This window comes from Papio anubis, chromosome 1 (genome assembly GCF_008728515.1).
Source record: "Papio anubis isolate 15944 chromosome 1, Panubis1.0, whole genome shotgun sequence".
Taxonomy (NCBI): domain Eukaryota; kingdom Metazoa; phylum Chordata; class Mammalia; order Primates; family Cercopithecidae; genus Papio; species Papio anubis.
The window spans coordinates 91,883,851-91,903,410 of NC_044976.1; the positions used below are offsets into that span (position 1 = coordinate 91,883,851).

A 19,560-nucleotide genomic window follows, 5' to 3' on the forward strand; every position below is an offset into this window, starting at 1 on the left:
CTTAGATTTTGAAAAGTTGGCATCATATGTTTCTGCGTTATATTTTATTTTTAAGCAACAATTATGAGACTGTTTCTACTTTGGGTACATAGTAATACTAGATAAAGTTAAGTGTAAGGTAGATTTTATCATTTAAATTCTACTTTCTTATTTACTTCAATTATAAAATATTAAGTACTCTGGGAATAATACATTAGTAGAAAATACAACATAAAAACAATTCATTCTATATTTACTTTTAAACTGAAGCCAACTGACCGGGCTCGGTGGCTCACGCCTGTAATCCCAGCACTTTGGGAGGCCGAGGCGGGCAGATCACGAGGTCAGGAGATCTAACACAGTAAACCCCGTCTCTACTAAAAATAGAAAAAAAAAAAATTAGCCGGGCGTGGTGGCGGGCTCCTGTAGGCCCAGCTACTCGGGAGGCTGAGGCAGGAGAATGGCGTGAACCCGAGAGGCGGAGCTTGCAGTGAGCCGAAATTGCACCACTGCACTCCAGCCTGGGCAGCAAAGCGAGACTACGTCTCAAAAAAAAAAAAAAAAAAAAAAAAAAACCTAAAGCCAACTGGAAGTTAAAGGTCGGTACAATGAAATGTCAGTATAAGTTTGATAGATATAGGTTATATTTTGTAAATATTTGTGATAACTAATACTAGATATTTCAATATATGTAATTGAAATGTCAGTGACTGGATTACTGAAATAAAATTTTGTTGTTATTATGTGGTAAGGCTTTGTGTTTTGGTTAGATCTTATTTTTTTCTTGTTTTGTCTTATTTTAATAGTTTGTCCATTTTTTTCTCTGAATAGGTAAGTATGAGACAGGATGTTCCAATAAAGAAAAAAACAGTATTTAAGCCTGTCTTGCAAGCGAGTCAGTTCTATATAAAATAAACCAATGCAGAAGTGTGATCTGCAGGTTTTGTCAGGAGCTAAGAGAGAAAACAAAACAGGTGATCTGACACATATTTACACTAAATTATTTTCATGCAGACAGAATTAAACAAAACAGATTTGCATGAAAAGGGATTATAATAACAGAATTAGAGATCAATTAGTTGCCTATGATATCCAGGGTTACTTCCAGTTTACAACATCATCATATAATGAAGAAATCTGAAATCTAGGAGCTTCTCATAATGAGCAAAGAATTCGGCCCTGAAGGCCTTAATGTTCACCTGCTGGATAGTTAGAAAAAAGAAGCAAGTCATGATTCTCTTCCACAATTTACTATAAGGAGTTTAAAATTCCTTTTGGGATGATATTTACTGGAAAGATTCTTTGCTTTAAAGGAATGGTTTTATTTTCCTTCATTTAAAAAATTTATTACATAAGCAACAACAAGAAAACTTAAAGAACATTTACGTACAGCCCATTCTCTAATACTTCAGTTTTCATTTTTCTATTTGCATGTATATTTTTCAAAATTATATTAATGAAATGTGATTTTTTAACTTTATAAATTTTTATGTGTTAGCTGTCTTTTTAATTATTTGAAATGGTTGTGTCATTTTTAATCACATTGACAATCATCACTTATTCTTCCATTCACTTTGGTAAAAGATAAAGAATATTGTAAAATATATTTTAAATTATGTTTCATTGTTGATAGTATTTTAAAAATAATTTCTGCTGGCATATTTTTAGAATTTTTATTACTAGGACAAAGGGCATTTATTTTTCTTCTTAATAGATGCTCTTGGATAAAAGTATCTTAAAGCAGTTTTGGAGACCATCTATTCAAGTCCTAAATATTTAGAGTAATTAGTCAAATTTCTTAGTTGTTATTGTCATTCCTTTATGTGTTTTTTTGTAACATAAATATTCAGCAGTGTTTTGCTGGGATATTATTGTATAAACAACAGCAATAATAGCAACAGTAACAATAAATAGCACCAAACATTATATAGAGCTTTTATGGCTATAGTTTATTATTAGTAAGGGTGAAAGAATCAGGTGAAGTGCAGATAAAACCATGGCTCTCCTTCTGGGAGAGGTCAAACAGAACATGCTCCTTTTTATAGCAGTGAAATGTGGCAACATCTGTTTCTGCCTAGGGAAGCCTATTTATGACTCAAAGTTCAGGGTTTTTATTGGAGGGTTGTCACACGGGAACGATGACCAGCCTACAAGTATCAAAAATTCCAGAATTCTAAAGGAAGGCATGTTTCAGTGCCCCAGCCAGGCAAAACAACCTCATCACTTAGGAACATTTTTAAAGCCACATTTCCAGACACTAACCAAGAGCAATCCTATAAGCAGGCCCTTCCAATACATCTCCCCATCAGAAAAATGAAGACTGCCCTTCCAGTGACAAACTATAGACATGAATACAATTGTCCCACATGACAGGTGGATGGTTATCTAATAAGGAGGACAACTTTGATGTTTTATTGCCTTTTATTTGAAATACTGCATTGTATTGAGATATATATATATTTGCCAGGTATATTGTTTACAGAAAGAGCTAAAAATAAAAAATCACAGTCTTCAAGAGACTTCTGAGCAAAACATTATTCTACAGCATACTCTTCAGCAACAGCAGCAAATGTTACAACAAGAGACAATTAGAAATGGAGAGCTGGAAGATACTCAAACTAAACTTGAAAAACAGGTATGTATTATTAGCCCAAGATTGTTTCATTTGTATGAAATAGAAATTTTTAAAATCATGAATACATTTTTGGTTAGTTTTTTAAACTGCTGTTTGGCCAGATGCTGTGGTTCATGCCCATAATTCCAGCACTTTGGGAGGCTGAGGCAGGCGGATCACCTGAGGTCAGGAGTTCGAGACCAGCCTGGCCAACATGGCCCAACCTCGTCTCTACTAAAATTACAAAACTTAGCCAGGCGTTGTGGCACATGCCTGTAACCCCAGCTACTCAGGAGGCTGAGACACAAGAATCACTTGAACCCAAAAGGCAGAGGTTGCGGTGAGCTGCGATTGTGCCACTGCACTCCAGCCTGGGAGACAGTGAGACTCTGCCTCAAAAAAAAAAAATGCTGTTTAACCTCAAAGATTTTGCATTATAAGAAATACTCAATACTGATATTGTAAAATAAATTTCTATTCCTATGTAATCTGACCTCCATCTCTTATACTATGATTATATGTTTGCCATTCCATACGATTTATAATTCATGTTTCATTATTCAATCTGTCTTCGTGTACCTAATCTGAATGCCTATAATTTTTCCTTTTTGGATCAGGACATAGTGTGTGATATTCCTTAAAGAAATGACAAAGCAGTGCACTAAAAGAAAAATCCCAAGGGAAAATACCCCTGAAAGTTCTAAAATTAAAAATTATTACTTGAATGTAAGAATTCTGGAGAATTTTATACTAGAATCTAATCTTTTTCCTTTAATTCATTACTGAATTTATCTGACTTCTTTAGATATTTTACATTTTTGTTTTTTCTTTCAAAAGAAATCAAATTTACAGTAATGTATAAATTAGAAAATGATTGTCCCCTGTAATCTTACTGTATTTTCCTTTTTTTTTTTGTCATTTTTTTGGTCTTTTATCTACTTGTTCTGAAGTCATCCTCAGCCTGTCCAGTGGAACTAAAGAATCTTCCTCTCACTACATTTAAACACATCAGGCAGGTATTCTGTTTTTTTTTTTTTTGAGACAGTTTTACTCTTGTCACCCAGGCTGGAGTGCAATGGCGCGATCTCGGCTTACTGCAACCTCCGCCTCCTGGGTTCAGGGGATGCTCCCGCCTCAGTGACCTGAGTAGCTGGGATTACAGGCATGCGCCACCACACCCGGCTAATTTTGTATTCTTAGTAAAGACAGGGTTTCTCCATGTTGGTCAGACTCGTCTCAAACTCCCAGCTCAGGTGATCTACCCGCTTGGGCCTCCCAAAGTGCTGGGATTACAGGTGTGAGCCACTGCTCCCGGCCTCTGTATTTTTTTTTAAGACACATCTTCCTGTGACTCTCCATCCCTTTTGTTAAAATTTAGACCTACTGCTTGCTATGCCTACTATACAGCTTCATCCTGAAGCATTTCTTCTTCTCATCTATGTTTGATTCCCACTACCTACATCCTTTGTCATTGACTCTGGTTCTTGCAGGATTGATTATGATTCTTGTTCCTAAGTCACTTCCATAATGGTTGTATGGTTTTCTTCTGTTTTTTGTTTTTGTTTTTTTGTTACTAGTTCATTTGTTTCTTTTCTTTTCTTTTTTTCTTTTTTTGAGACGGAGTCTCGCTCTGTCGCCAGGCTGGAGTGCAGTGGCGTGATCTTGGCTCACTGCAGCTTCTGCCTCCCAGGTTCAAGCAATTCTTCTGCCTCTGCCGAGTATCTGGGACTGCAGGCTCGCACCACCACGCCCAGCTAATTTTTGTTTTTTAAGTAGAGGCGGGGTTTCACCATGTTGGCCAGGATGGTCTCGATGTCTTGATCTCGTGATTCACCTGCCTCAGCCTCCCAAAGTGCTGGGATTACAGGCGTGAGCCACTGTGCCCAGCCTCATTTGTATTTTTTATTCGGTGATTTTATTTCTTTGTGATCTTGTTTTAAAAGATTTTGTGTTCTCATTAGCTTCATTGAGGTCTACAGAAGTTTATGTCTAAAAATTTCTTCAGTATTTGGAGTAAATTTTTGACTAGGTGTTCCTTTTCTGCCTTTCATCCATATTACACTATGCATAGGTTCCATTTTGCATCTTTAGATTTCTTTAATTAAGAATTGAGTGGGTGGATTTTCTTTGGTTCCTTTCCCTTTTTACCTGGGTACTGTTTTAATTTTCTTCTTGGAACTTGAGGTGGAGGGGTGGATATTAATGGGGTTTTCTTGTTTTGTTTTGTTTGAGACAGGGTCTTACTTTGTCATCCAGGCTGGAGTGCAGTGACATGATCACGGCACAGTGCAGCCTCAATTTCCCTGGGCTCAGGTGATTTTCCCACTTCTGCCTTCCGAGTCCTACCACCATGCCCAGCTAATTTTGTGTGTGTGTGTGTGTGGTTTTTCTTTTCTTTTTTTTTTTTTTTTGGTAGAGACAGAGTATCACCATGTTGCCCAGGCTGGTCTCGAACTCTTGGGCTTAAGTAATCCACCCTCCTTGGCCTCCCAAAGTGCTGGGATTGGAGGCATGAACCACCACACCTGGCAAGATATTAATGGTTTATAATCTATATTTAGTTCTTCAGTGAGAGATTTTAGAAGAACAGAGGGGATATTCAGGTCAGAATTGAGAGGTTAACTTTGAGACCACAGTCATATAAATATTCATGAAGACATGGAGTGACTGAAATTACCTAGGGAGAGAATATAGAATGAGAAGCAAGAAGATTGACTTGGACAGATCCCTGAGGGATGTGATACATGGAAGCCAAAGTAAGTATTTCATTAAGGAAGGAATGAATGTTGCTGTCATGGGCTGCTGGAATCAATGTCAAGTAAAATGAGGGTTGGGAAATGTCCATTGAAATTAGCAACTTGGAAGTCACTGGTGTTGTAATCCCTATTTCTGTGGAATGGCCTCTGGCTATGGGTTGAAGAATGGATGAGAAGTGAGACAGTGATACAACACACAGAAAACTTTGAGAAGTTGGGCTATACATGGGAGGAAATAAAGGGTGGTAGATAGAGGGAGGTCAAGGTCTGAAGAAAAGCTTTTTACAGTGGGAAAATCTTTAACATGTTTAAATGCTACTATTAAAAAAACCGTAGAGAGATTGAAGATATTGGAAAGAGGAGATAGTAGTATGAAGTTCCTGAAAAAATTAATAGGAATTGAATCCAGAACACCTATGAAGCATTTTGACTTATATAGGAGGAAGAATATCTCCTTTATTATAGTAGAATAGAGGAAAAATGAATAGGAACAAATTCAAGTTAAAATGGGAGCAAATGCAAGTTAGCATTTGAGGTCATGTGGCAATCTAGGAATCTATTGAATGAGCCAATTCGTGAAGAAAAGAAAGGAGCAGTTTGGTAAGAGAAGAAAGGACATTTCAAATGGGGACAATGAAAAGGAGAACATTTGCTATCACTTTGTTCAATTATCATAACACTTTAGTGTTATGATGTGGCCACTTCCCTAAATAGTAATATATGCGTATATGAAGTATCTTTATTATTAGAACGTAAGCCTTGCTTTTTATATTTTCCAAACATTAGTTCTTGGTCTATATGTTGATTTTTATGATACATCTTGAAACTGATAAGCTAGGTTACATATTTATAAAAGTATTTTTCTTCTGAATTTAAAATGTTTATTGAAAACTGCTTTACAAGGTGTCAAAACTGGAACAAGAACTTCAAAAACAAAGGGAAAGTTCAGCTGAAAAGTTGAGAAAAATGGAGGAGAAATGTGAATCAGCTGCACATGAAGCAGATTTGAAAAGGCAAAAAGTGATTGAGCTTACTAGCACTGCCAGGTAAAATATGAATATGTTTTATTTACCTTCCTACTTCAATATCAGTGGTATCTGAGTTTCAAAATCAGATAATGTTCAGTGGAGCATTTGCTTGAGGAATTAATGTCTCCATAGTCTGTGTTCCTGTTGCATTTTGTTTGTATTTCCTTCATATCTTTCATTATGCCTTTTTCTGTATTATAGTTTAATATTTTTAACCTTCCTACTATATTATAAGTTTCTTAAGACAAGGATCATATCTGGTTTATTTTAGGGTCTTACACAACAATTGGCACAATTCCTTATACCTCATAGGCACTCAGCAACTGTTAATTGTGAATAACATTAAAAGTTGTAGGCAAGGCCGGGCGTGGTGGCTCAAGTCTGTAATCCCAGCACTTTGGGAGGCTGAGACGGGTGGATCACGAGGTCAGGAGATCGAGACCATCCTGGCTAACACGGTGAAACCCCATCTCTACTAAAAAATACAAAAAACTAGCCGGGCGAGGTGGTGGGCGCCTGTAGTCCCAGCTACTCGGGAGGCTGAGGCAGGAGAATGGCGTGAACCCGGGAGGCGGAGCTTGCAGTGAGCCGAGATCCGGCCACTGCACTCCAGCCTGGGCGACAGAGCGAGACTCCGTCTCAAAAAAAAAAAAAAAAGTTGTAGGCAAAAATGTAAATGTACTCAGATAGAGGAAACTTTCAGGCGATCCAATTATATAGAGGAAAAGTGACAATATAAAAGTGGTTCTCAGCCTTGAGTGATTATTAAAATCACCTCAAGAGTTTGTAAAAAAAACACTGATGCCTGGGTCCCACCTTTAGATTAAATAAAACCTAAAGATTCTGTTTTAATTTTGCTAGGCTGGTCCCAGGCATCAGTATTTAATTGGTCAAGAAAGCAACCCATGAGCTGAAAGCAGTACCCAGCCTCTTCAGATCTACTTTGTTGGGAGAATTGACATAATTTATAATATAATCAGCTCACCCTTCTACCAGCAGGAGTCAAGAGTGAACTTATGCACCGGAACTAAAACCACAAGTCCCCAAGTTCCCTCTCCTCTATTGACAGGGTTCCTTTGTGCTTTTCTAATTATCTGTTTTATATCTACTTCAATATTAGAGCTAATTGGTCAAGCTAAAAATTGTTTACTTGGGATTTTAGAAATGTAAAAATGTCATTAGCATTCATCTAATCTAGTAGTTCTTAAGTTAGTTGGTCTGTGGACATATTTGAGGATCTGGTAAAAAACTTTAGCTTGTCTTCTATACATAGATATACACATGTACATTATACATGTATAATTTTGCATACTGTTTCAGGGGTTTTATAGTTTTCCTTAAGTTTAAAAAACTTAAGGACTTCCGATTAAAAAACTCTTGAACACATCCAAATTTGTTGAAGTTTTATTTAGAAGCGAAATGCTCCTACTCGCAAACTCAATTTAGAAATTTCAAAGATTAAACAACAGAAACAGTGTGGACGCAAAGGAACATGAACTCTTCCTACCATTGAGGGTAACATTAACAATTGTTTAATTAGTGAATATCACTTTAGAATTACCAACAAAGGGACATAAAACTGGCTCTTAGTATGTTGATTTGTCTGTAGAGGAGCTGCCATATTAGAATAAGCTCAGGACTGACCAAGTTAGTAAACCTGGCACTATCACTATTAACAGCTAGTCGTATTACATCTCAGACAACTCACCTAGTCTTCAGTTTCCTCCTCTGTAAAGCAGGGAAGTTGCACTGGTCTAGGAATCTCTAGTCCCTTTTAAAGCTAAAAAAAGGATAGAACTAATAATAAAACTGAGTAAAAACAACTGACTTGGCTCTCCAGTGAGTAGTATGGTTTTTATGATGAATAATTTGATTGTTTGACTTATTTATTTTCTTTGTTGCTAATAACAAAAATTATAGATGAATGAGGTCCTTGGATATTTTCAATACATGCAAAGCTAAAGTTAAATGTAGTTAGAGTGAAAAGAATGCTAGGCTTGTTAAATATTACCAGGTAGTAGTAAAGTTGTATTTAGTGGTATGTAATATGTAAAGGGATAGTTTTTAGTTGGAGAATTTTTAAAAACAGGTGATTTAAAATTCTGACTAGATATTTTGCTGATATTTGTCCTTATATAATTTGCAGGCTTTTTAAAGTTAGAGACAAGTTAGTTGGTTAAGTTTCTAAATTACCTGTTTTATTATTTGTTTTTAATTAGGCAAGTAAAGCTTGAGATGGATCAGTACAAAGAAGAGCTGTCTAAAATGGAAAAGGAAATAATGCACCTCAAACGAGATGGAGAAAATAAAGCAATGCACCTCTCTCAATTAGATATGATCTTAGATCAGACAAAGACAGAGCTAGAAAAGAAAACAAATGCTGGTAAGCAAGTGGTTAGATTAGTTTAGCTGCCTATGTATTTGTATTTAACGAAGTGAAATAGTGTGAGAATTTGAGATGGTGGGGCTGGAAGGGACGATAAGTGGTATTTTGCCTCTCACAGATGAATAAAATGGAATATTCTTAATTATATACAAAGTTTATAATAAGAAATGGTTTATATATAGTTATAACATTATTCTCTCCTCTTAATAGTAAAGGAGTTAGAAAAGTTACAGCACAGTACTGAAACTGAACTAACAGAAGCCTTGCAAAAACGGGAAGCACTTGAGACTGAACTACAAAATGCTCATGGAGAATTAAAAAGTACTTTAAGACAACTCCAGGAATTGAGAGATGTACTACAGAAGGCTCAGTTATCATTAGAGGAAAAATACACTACTATAAAGGATCTCACAGCTGAACTTAGGTGAGTTAAATAAGAAATGATATCGCAATTATAAGTCCTTGGATAATACAATAAAATGTGGTGTTGCATTCTAGATGTCTATATTTCTCAACTGCCTTTGGCTCACTTTGGCTCATCCCAGCCAGCCTATCCCATGCCTTATCTAACTAATTCAGCTGTTGTTGGCCACCAAAACTTTCATCCTCAGTCTTTAGACCATTTTATACTGGCCCTAGTGGTAAAAAATGATTGGGCAAGCATATAGCAGTGGCTAACAGCAGGAGGATATTAATAATGATAATATTGTTCTTTGTATTAAGTCCTTATTTTATGACAGGACTATACCAGGGACTTCACATATGATCTCACTCATTTCCTTACAACACACCTATTAGAAACATATATCACCTTTTTAATAGTTGAGAAGCCTGAGGCCTTGAGAAAAATAAAATGCCCCAAGTCATACCAGTAGTAGAGTCTAGAGAAGGGAGTTAAACACAAGTCTGTCCAACTCTAAAGTCTGGGATCTTAGATTAGCAGTATAACATAAACTGCTATGCCGACACACATGTATAGTGAGTGGAGGTGGACAGCCAGATTAGAGCCAAAGTATGGGAAATAGATTCAGAAAAGGAAAAGAGAATTGCAAATTAGGATGTAAAATGTGAAATAAAAGAACAGGATAAAGAGCAACAAGATAACCCAGAAACTTAGATATTGTACCACAGAATTCAGTGTAGGGCCTCCTTCTCTTCTGTATCCACAAACTCATCCTTGGTAAATTTCATGTAGCTTTAAATACTATGCGTCAGACACTTCCAAACCTGTTTCTCCAGTATTGACCTTTTCCTGTAACTCCAGAGTCAATATCCAACTACTGAGTTGTTATCTCCATTTGGATATTTTTAAGAGACATCTCAGACTTGGCCAAAATAGGACTCATATTTCCTCATAACCCTACCCTTCCCCTAACTCAGTATCATGCAGTTGCTCAAACTACAGATATGTAAGATTTTTCTTGTTCTCTCTTTCTATCCCTTTTTCATCCAGTGTATTAGCAAGCCATGTCAACTTTATTTCCAAAACATACTCTTTTTTTTTTCAGACAGTCTTGCCCAGGTTGGAGTGCAGTGGCATGATCTCAGCTCACTGCAGCCTCCGCCTCCCATTCAAGAAATTCTCCTGCCTCAGCTAGTAACTGGGATTACAGGCACCTGCCACCACGCTCGGCTAATTTTTGAATTGTTGATAGAGGCAGGGTTTCGCTGTGTTAGCCAGACTGTTCTTGAACTCCTGACCTCAGGTGATCCATCCACCTGGGCCTCCCAAAGTGCTGGGATTACAGGCATGAGCCACTGCACCCAGCCCCAAAACATATTATTAAATCCATTGATTTCCTGGCCTCTTTTCTGTTATCCTTAGCACAAAGCATCATCTCTTACCTGGTCTGTTGCTGTGGCTTCCTAACTGGCCTGTCTGCTTACAATCTTGACCCCCTCCCAACAATCCATTTTCCAAAAACAGATTTAAGTTTATTATTTAAAACATAAATTAGGCCAGGCACGGTGGCTCACGCCTGTAATCTCAGCACTTTGGGAGGCCGAGGCAGGCAGATCACAAGGTCAGGAGTTCAAAACCAGCCTGGCCAATATGGTGAAGCCCCGTCTCTACTAAAAATACAAAAATTAGCCAATTGTGGTGGCAGGCGCATGTAGTCTTAGCTACTTAGGAGGCTGAGGCAGGAGAATTGCTTGAACCTGGAGGTGGAGGTTGCAGTGAGCCAAGATTGTGCTAAGATCTACTCTAGCCTGGGTGACAGAGCGAGACTCCATCTCAAAAAAAAAAAAAGTAAATTAGATCATATTGCTTAACTACTCAAACCTTCTAATGGCTTTCTAAAACCTTCAGAATAAAATCCAAACTCCTTCACAGATGAAAATAAAAACTACATTGATATATATCACTTCATACCCACTAAGGATGGTCATTTTTAAAAAACAAAAAATAGAAAAGAACAAGTGTTAGCAAGTGTGGAAAAAAAATGGAACCCTCATTCATTGCTGGTGGGAATCTAAAATGGTGCAGCCACTATAGAAAACACTTTAGCCTTCCTCAGTAAGTTGAATGTAGAGTTACCACATGACCCAGTAATTCTATTCCTAGTTTTGTACTCAAAAGGGTTGAAAACAGGTATCTAAGCAAAAATTGTTTACAAAGTAAGCCAAAAAGTGAAAACAGTCCAAATGTTCATCATCAGATAAATGGATAAACAAAATATAGTGTCTTAGTCCGTTTTCATGCTGCTGATAAAGACATACCCAAGACTGGGCAATTTACAAAAGAAAAGTTTAGTGGACTTACAGTTCCACATGGCTGGGGAGGCCTCACAATCATGGTGGAAGGTGAAAGACACATCTCATATGGTGGCAGACAAGAGAAGAGAGCTTGTGCAGGGAAACTCCCCTTTATAAAACCATCAGATCTTGTGAGACTTATTCACTCTCATGAGAACAGCATGGGAAAGACCTGCCCCCACGATTCAGTTACCTCCCACTGGGTCTCTCCCACAACACGTGGGAATTCAAGATGAGATTTAGGTGGGGATACAGCCAAACTATATCATTCCGCCTCAGCTCCTCCCAAATCTCATGTCCTCACATTTCAAAACAAATCATGCCTTTCCAACAGTCTCTCAAAGTGTTAATTCATTTGAGCATTAACTCAAAAGTCCAAAGTCTCATCTGAGACAAGGCAAATCCCTTCTGCCTATGAGCCTGTAAAATCAAAAGCAAGTTACTTTCTTCCTAGATACAGTTGGGGCACAGACGTTGGGTAAATACACCCATTCCAAATGGTAGAAATTGGCCAAAACAAAGGGGCTACAGGCCCCATGCTAGTCCGAAATTCAGCAGGGCAGTCACATCTTAAAGCTCCAAAATGATCTCTTTTGACTCCATGTCTCACATCCAGGTCACACTGATGCAAGAGGTAGGTTCCCGTGGTCTTGGGCAGCTCCACCCCTGTAGCTTTGTAGGCTACAGCCTTTCTCCTGGCTGCTTTCATGGACTGGCATTGAGTGTCTGTGGCATTTACAGGCGCACAGTGCAAGTTGTCAGTGCATCTGTTATTCTGGGGTTCTGGAGGATGGTGGCCCTCCCTCTTCTCACAGCTCCACCAGGCAGTGCCCCAGTGGGGGACTCTGTATGGGGGTGCCCACCCTACATTTCCCTTCTGCACTTCCCTAGCAGAGGCTCTCCATGAGGGCCCTGCCTCAGCAGCAAACTTCTGCCTGGACAACCAGGCCTTTCCATACATCCTCTGAAATCTAGGTAGAGGTTCCCAAACCTCAGTTCATGACTTCTGTGTTCTCACAGGTTCAACATTGGGTAGAAGCTGCCAAGGCATGGGGCTCACACCCTCTGAAGCCACGGCCCGTGCTCCATGTTGGCCTTTTTCAGCCACAGCTAGGGTGGCTGAGATGCAGGGCACCAAGTCCCTAGGCTGCACACAGCACGGTGACCCTGGATCCCACCCATGAAACTGTTGTTTCCTCCTAGGCCTCCAGGCCTGTGATGGGAGAGGCTGCTGCAAAGACCTCTGACATGCCCTGGAGACATTTTCCCCATTGTCTTGGGGATTAACATTCGTCTCCTTGTTACTTATGCAAATTTCTGTAGCCAGCTTGAATTTCTCCTCAGAAAATGGGATTTTCTTTTCTATCACACTCAGGTGACCTCTTGGGTGCTTTGTTGCTTAGAAATTTCTTCCACCAGATACCCTAAATCATCTCTCTGAAGTTCAAAATTCCACAAATCTCTAGGGCAGGGGCAAAATGCCACCAGTCTCTTTGCTAAAACTTAAGAGTCACCTTTGCTCCAGTTCTCAACAAGTTCCTTATTTCTCTCCAAGACCACCTCATTCTGGACTTCATTGTCCATATTGCTATCAGCATTTTGGTCAAAACCATTGAACAAGTTTCTAGGAAGTTCCAAACTTTCCCACATTTTCCTGTATTATTCTGAGCCCACCAAATTGTTCCAACCCTTACCTGTTACCCAGTTCCAAAGTCACTTCCATATCTATAGTAGTGCCCCACTTTACTGGTACCAATTTACTGTATTAGTGAGTTTTCACGCTGCTGAAAAAGACATACCTGAGACTGGGCGATTAACAAAAGAAAGAGGTTTAATGGAATCACAGTTCTACGTGGCTGGGGAGGCCTCACAATCATGGTGGAAGGTGAAAGGCACATCTCACATGGTAGCAGACAAGAGAACTTGTGCAAGGAACCTCCCATTTTTAAAACCATCAGATCTTATGAGACTTATTCACTGTCACGAGAATAACACAAGAAAGACCTGCCCCCTGATTCAGTTACCTCCCACTGGGTCTCTCCTAAACTTGTGGAATTCAAGATGAGATTTGGTGGGAACACAGCGAAACCATATCATATAGTGTATCCATACAAAGAATATTATTCAGTCATAAAAAGGAATAAAATACTGATACATGGTACAAAGTGCATGAACTTTGAAAACATTATGCTAAGTGAAAGGAGCCAGACACATGATGCATAATTCCATTTATATGAAATATTGAGAATTGGCAAATTCATAGGGAAAGAAAGATTAGTGATTGCCAGGGACTAGGGAAAGGGAGAATGGAAAATAAATGCTAATGAGTATGAAGTTCTTTGTGGGGGACCAATGGAAAAATACTGGACATAGATAGTAGTGATGGTTACATAACATTATGAATATACTTAATGCTTCTGAACTGTGCACTTTAAAATGGTTAAAATGGTAACTTTTATGTTACATGAATTTTACCACAGTTAAAAAAATCCGAGTTCCTTATCTTGGAATACAAAGCCCTATGTGGTCTGGTTCCTGTCTACTTCTCTGGCCTCATTTCATACAACTCTCCTTGCTCCTGACATTTTTCTCATACTTTACACTTACCAAGTTTGCTTCTACCATGGAATCTTGGCCATAGCTGTTTCTTTTTACTGGGATAACAGTTATATGGTCAGCTTCTTGTTGTCTTTCACATTACTTCAGAGAGAAGCCTTCTCTGACTACTCACTCTAAAGTAGCCACCCAGTCACTACTTCATCACACAATTAATGCTCTAATATAGCACTTAATATTATATTTTTCTTACTTAGGTATTTATAGTCTGTCTTTTCTCCTGGACCTATTAGAGTGTAAACTCAGATCAGAAACATTTATCTTTTTTACTATTAAATCCACAGCACTTAGAACCCTGGCATATAGGAAACATCCAGTAAATATTTGCAAAATCAATAAGTAAATGAAAACATGAAAGATGTAAACAGTGAAATATTAAGTTCTAGCTAACAGATGAATCATGGAAGCTCCACTATTTGCATAGATAGAAATTAGAGTTTTCTTTAATTTCATACTATTTTTAGAATATTAGTTTTAGCCTTGTGTTATACCTCTTAAGATTTTTAGAAGAATATTAAAAACAACTCATTAAAGAAGTTCAAAATTTTCTTTTAAAAATTAGTACCCTTATCAGTACTGTTTCATGTTTCAGACTGGAAAATCATATGAAGATTTTCAAGATCAACATTTTCAGCCTTTGTCTTATCAGAACTTAGAGTTTCAAATTATTCTCTGATCACAGGCTTTACTTTGGTAAAAGCCTTAAAATTGTGTCAGTATTAAGCATTTTATAATATAAGGTCATACATAAATTAGGGTTTAAGAGGGCTTAGAATTTGTAATACATTAATATTAGATTTAAGTGTTTTTTTATATGTAAGGCATCATTTTGAGTAACATCCTCATGAGAAATACTATGGTTAAATGCCTCATTCAATTGTAATAAAGTCACAGCTGTTATATGTAAAAGACTTTGAAACACTCGCTTGATCTGTGTATGAAAAAATGTGGATATGTATTTTTAAAAATTCTTATCGTTCAATCTTGGAGTCCTGGGAGTGCTTTAACAATTAGCTTAAATTATCTGTAATACCACAATGTGAGTTAACTTTTACCCTTTTAGAATGCCCTTTATTAAATTAATTGTATTGATGTCAATCTTTTTCTTTATCTGTTATTCCTTTAATTTGACCCTTTCAATCTGACTTGATTGCATATATTATTTTGCTTTTAATTTATAGAAGAGGTAACCTGGTTGACCTAACTTTTTAAAATTATAATATTCCTACTATCTGTTTTGATCTTTTTCCTTTGATACATTGTAGAGAATGCAAGATGGAGATTGAAGACAAAAAGCAGGAGCTCCTTGAAATGGATCAGGCACTTAAGGAGAGAAATTGGGAACTAAAGCAAAGAGCAGCTCAGGTTGATTTTTCTTGATTATATTTTAGTGAAGTTTTCTGTTATGACACAGTCCACAGGATTTGAGAGGTCATCAATTTTTGGTAAAATGGGCATTTTTATAGCATATAGCATAGAGATATGTAATCTCTATCTTGATATTTTTCTAGCAAGTAGATTTTGAAAATGAAGATTAGCTTAGTATCTGAACCTTTTGATCTCTTATATTACCCTATATCAGAAGCAGCTAAGTGTTGGAGGAACAAAAATATTTGGAAGGCATTATTTAGCACTTTTTATCCAGCATAAAATGAAGTCTGAATTATTTGTCATTTATGAACACAACTATATTTTATTGTTTCTATAATGTATATGGATTGAATGTCAGTGTGTATTGTTAAAAAAAATGTATATGAGGCTCATGAACCAGTATTAGTAAACAATGATTATTTTTCCCATTTAAAAATAATTTGAAATGAGTTTATACTTGTTATACTTGCAATAAACAATTACAAAGCCTATTTTAAGCATATAAGTTTTTGTATCAGAACAAAATTGAACAATTTAAGGTTATTTTTTAGGTTACACATTTGGATATGACTATTCGCGAACACAGAGGAGAAATGGAACAAAAAATAATTAAATTAGAAGGTACCCTGGAGAAATCAGAATTGGAACTTAAAGAATGTAACAAACAGGTAAATTATTTTAAAATTACATATTTTAAATTATTTTTTTAAAAAATTTAAACTGTAACTGAAAACACCCCTTCACATAGTGGGTGTTTTTTTTTTTTGTTTGTTTGTTTGTTTTGAGGCGGAGTCTCGCTCTGTAGCCCAGGCTGGAGTGCAGTGCATCTGATCATACCTCACTGCAGCCTTGAGTTCCTGGGCTCAAACAATCCTCTTGCCTTGGTCTCCCCAAAGCTTTGGGATTACAGGCGTGAGCTACCACACTCTGTGGATCTTTCACTTCTTGATTAAATTTCTTCCTAGATACTTTAATTTTTTGTAGCTGCTTTAAATAGGATTGCCTTCTTGATTTCTTTTTCAGATTGATTGCTTTTAGTGTACAGAAATGCTACTGATTTTTGTATGTTAATTTTGTGTCTTTCAACTTGACTGAATTTATCAGTTCTTTTTTTGTTTTTGTTTCTGTTTTGAGACAAGATCTCACTCTGTCATCTGGGCTGGAGGGCAGTGTCGTGATCATAGCTCACTGCCGCCTCAACATCCCAAGCTCAAGTGATCCCTCCACCTCAGTCTCCGAAGTAGCTGGGACTACAGGCGTGCACCACCATGCTTGGCTAATTTTTTAATTTTTTGTAGAAATGGGGTTTTGCCATGTTGCCTAGGTAGGTCTCAAACTCCTGGGCTCAAGCGATTTGCCCCCCTCGCTTCCCAAAGTGCTGGGATTACAGGCATGAGACACCATGCCAGCCCTGTTTATCAGTTCTAATAGTTTTTTGGGGGAGTTTTCAGGTTTTTCCAAATATAAGATTATATCCTCTGCAAACAAGGATAATTTAACTTCTCTCTTTCCAATTTGGATGCCCTTTCTTTCTCTTGTTTAGTTGCTCTAGTCAGGACTCCCAGTATTATACTGAATAATAGTGGTGAAAGTGGGCATACTTGTCTTGTTCTATATCTTAGTGGAAAGACTTTCAGTTTTTCCCTATTCCTATGATATTAACTATGGGTTTGTTGTAAATGATCTTTACTGTGTTATTTTCCTTCTTTTTTTTCTTTTTTTTTTTTTTTTTTTTTTTTTTTGAGACGGAGTCTTGCTCTGTCACCCAGGCTGGAGTGCAGTGGCTTGATCTCAGCTCACTGCAGCCTCTGCCTCCTGGGTTCAAGCAGTTCTCTGCCTCAGCACCCCCAGTAGCTGGGATTACAGGTGCCCACCACCACGCTCGGCTACTTTTTGTATTTGTAGTAGAGATGGGGTTTCACCATCTTGCCCAGGCTGGTCTTGAACTCCTGACCTCATGATTTAACACGCCCTGGCCTCCCAAAGTGCTGGGATTACAGGCGTGAGCCACTGTGCCCAGCCTGTTATTTTCCTTCTATACCCAATTTGTTGAGAGCTTTTATCATGAAAATATGTTGAATTTTATCTGATGCTTTTCAATAATGTTTTTAATTTTAATATGAAATTATTATATGGTTTTTGTCCTTGATTCTGTTGATATAATATATCATGTTTAATGATTTGTGTATGTTGAACCGTCTTGGCATCCCTGGGATGAATTCCACTTGGTTATGGTGAACGATCTTTTAAAAATGTTTTTGAATTCAGTTTGATGGTATTTTGTTGTGGATTCTGCATCTGTGTTCATCAGCGATATTGGCCTGTTGTTTTCTGTTTCTGTTATGTCCTTGTCTGGTTTTGGTATCAGCGTAATGCTGGCCTTGTAGAATGAGTTTAGAAGTGGGCCAGGCACGGTGGTGCGTTCCTGTAATCCCAGCACTTTGGGAGGTCAAGGTGGGCAGATTGCCTGAGCTCAGTTCAAGACCAGCCTAGACAACCTGGTGAGACCCCATCTCTACAGAAAATACAAAAATTAGCCAAGTGTGATGGCATGTGCCTATAGTCCCAGCTACTCAAGAGGCTGAAGTGGAAGGATTGCTTGAGCCTGGGAAGTAGAGTCTGCATTGAGCCATGAGTGCTCAACTGTACCCCAGCCTGGGCGACAGAGTGAAAACCTGTCTAAAAAAAAAAAAAAAGTGTTCCCTCTTCTTCCGTTTTTTGAAATAGTTTGAGTAGAATTGGTTAGTTTTTCTTTAAATGTTTGGTAGAATTCAGCAGTGAATCTATCAGGTCCTGGGCTTTTCTTTGATGGGTGACTTTTTATTACTGCTTTTATCTCATTGCTTATTATTGTTCTATTCAAGTTTTCTGTTTCTTCATGGTTCAGTCTTAGTAGCTTGTGTGGGCCCAGGAATTTATCCATTTCTTCTAGGTTTTCCAATTTGTTGGTGTGTAGTTGTTCATAATAGTCTGTAGTGATCCTTTGTATTTCTGTGGTATGAGTTGTAATGTTTCCTTTTTCATCTCATTTTATTTATTTGGATTCTCTCTCTTCTTAGTCATCTAAAGGTGTTCGTTAATTTTGTTTATCTTTTCAAGAAATCAACTCTTTGTTTCATTTATCCTCTGTATTGTTTTGTAGTCTCAATTTCATTTATTTTTGCTCTGATCTTTATTATTGCTTTCCTTCTAATAATATTGGGTTTGGCTGTTGCTATTCCAGTGTGGAAAAGGCAGTTCAAGACCAACTTGAACTTACCTTTTGTAGAGACAGGCTATGTTGCCCCTGTGTTGCTCAGGCTCACATTCTTATCAGCACATGGAATTATCCAGAATACATAAATGTATTATGTATTATCCAAAATATATAATATGTTAGGCCACAAAATAAGTCTCATCAAAATTTTAAAGGTAGAAATCCTATCGAATATATTCTCAATGCAATTCTAAAAGCATCATTTTCAGTAATATGTCCAATAATATTTTCAATAATGCTCTTAATTTTAATATGCACTTTTAGGTGCATTGTTTGTTTGAAATTTTTGTATTTTTTTTTATGTAAGCAGTTATTGCTATAAACTTTCCTCTTTGTACTGCATTCACAGTAGCCCATAGGTTTGGTATATCCATTTTTATTTGTTTCAAGACACTAACATTTTTTTAAAAATTTCTTCACTCACCCTTTGTTCATTCAGGAGCATGTTGTTTACATTTTATGTATTTGTATAATTTCTGAAGTTCTTCTTCTTATTGATTTCTATTTTTATTCCATAGTGGTTAGATAATATACTTGATAGGATTTCTACCTTTTAAAATTTGATGAGACTTATTTATGTATTCTGGGTAATATTCCATGTGCAGATAAGAATGTGAGCCTGGGCAACATAGTGGGACCCTGTCTCTACAAAAAGTGAAAAAAATTAGCTAGGTACGATGATGTGCACTTGTAGTCCCAGCTACTTGGGACTACAGGAGGTCGAGGCTGCGGTGAGCTATGATTGTGCCACTGCACTCCAGCCTGGGCAACCCTGTCACAAAAAAAAAGAAAAGAAA

At 37.4% G+C, this 19,560-nt stretch overlaps 1 protein-coding gene across 8 annotated transcripts in view; it reads left to right on the plus strand.

Moving 5' to 3' along the window:
- LOC101011236 (coiled-coil domain-containing protein 18) overlaps positions 1–19,560 on the plus strand; it is a 107,924-nt gene that overhangs the window by 50,490 nt on the left and 37,874 nt on the right. For all 8 annotated transcript variants that reach the window (XM_021920902.2, XM_021920895.2, XM_021920894.2 and 5 more), the window contains 6 exons: positions 2,447–2,614; positions 6,253–6,395; positions 8,597–8,760; positions 8,974–9,187; positions 15,402–15,501; positions 16,059–16,175. In XM_021920902.2, coding sequence (XP_021776594.2) covers positions 2,447–2,614; positions 6,253–6,395; positions 8,597–8,760; positions 8,974–9,187; positions 15,402–15,501; positions 16,059–16,175 — 906 coding nt within the window. The remainder of the gene's footprint in view (positions 1–2,446; positions 2,615–6,252; positions 6,396–8,596; positions 8,761–8,973; positions 9,188–15,401; positions 15,502–16,058; positions 16,176–19,560) is intronic.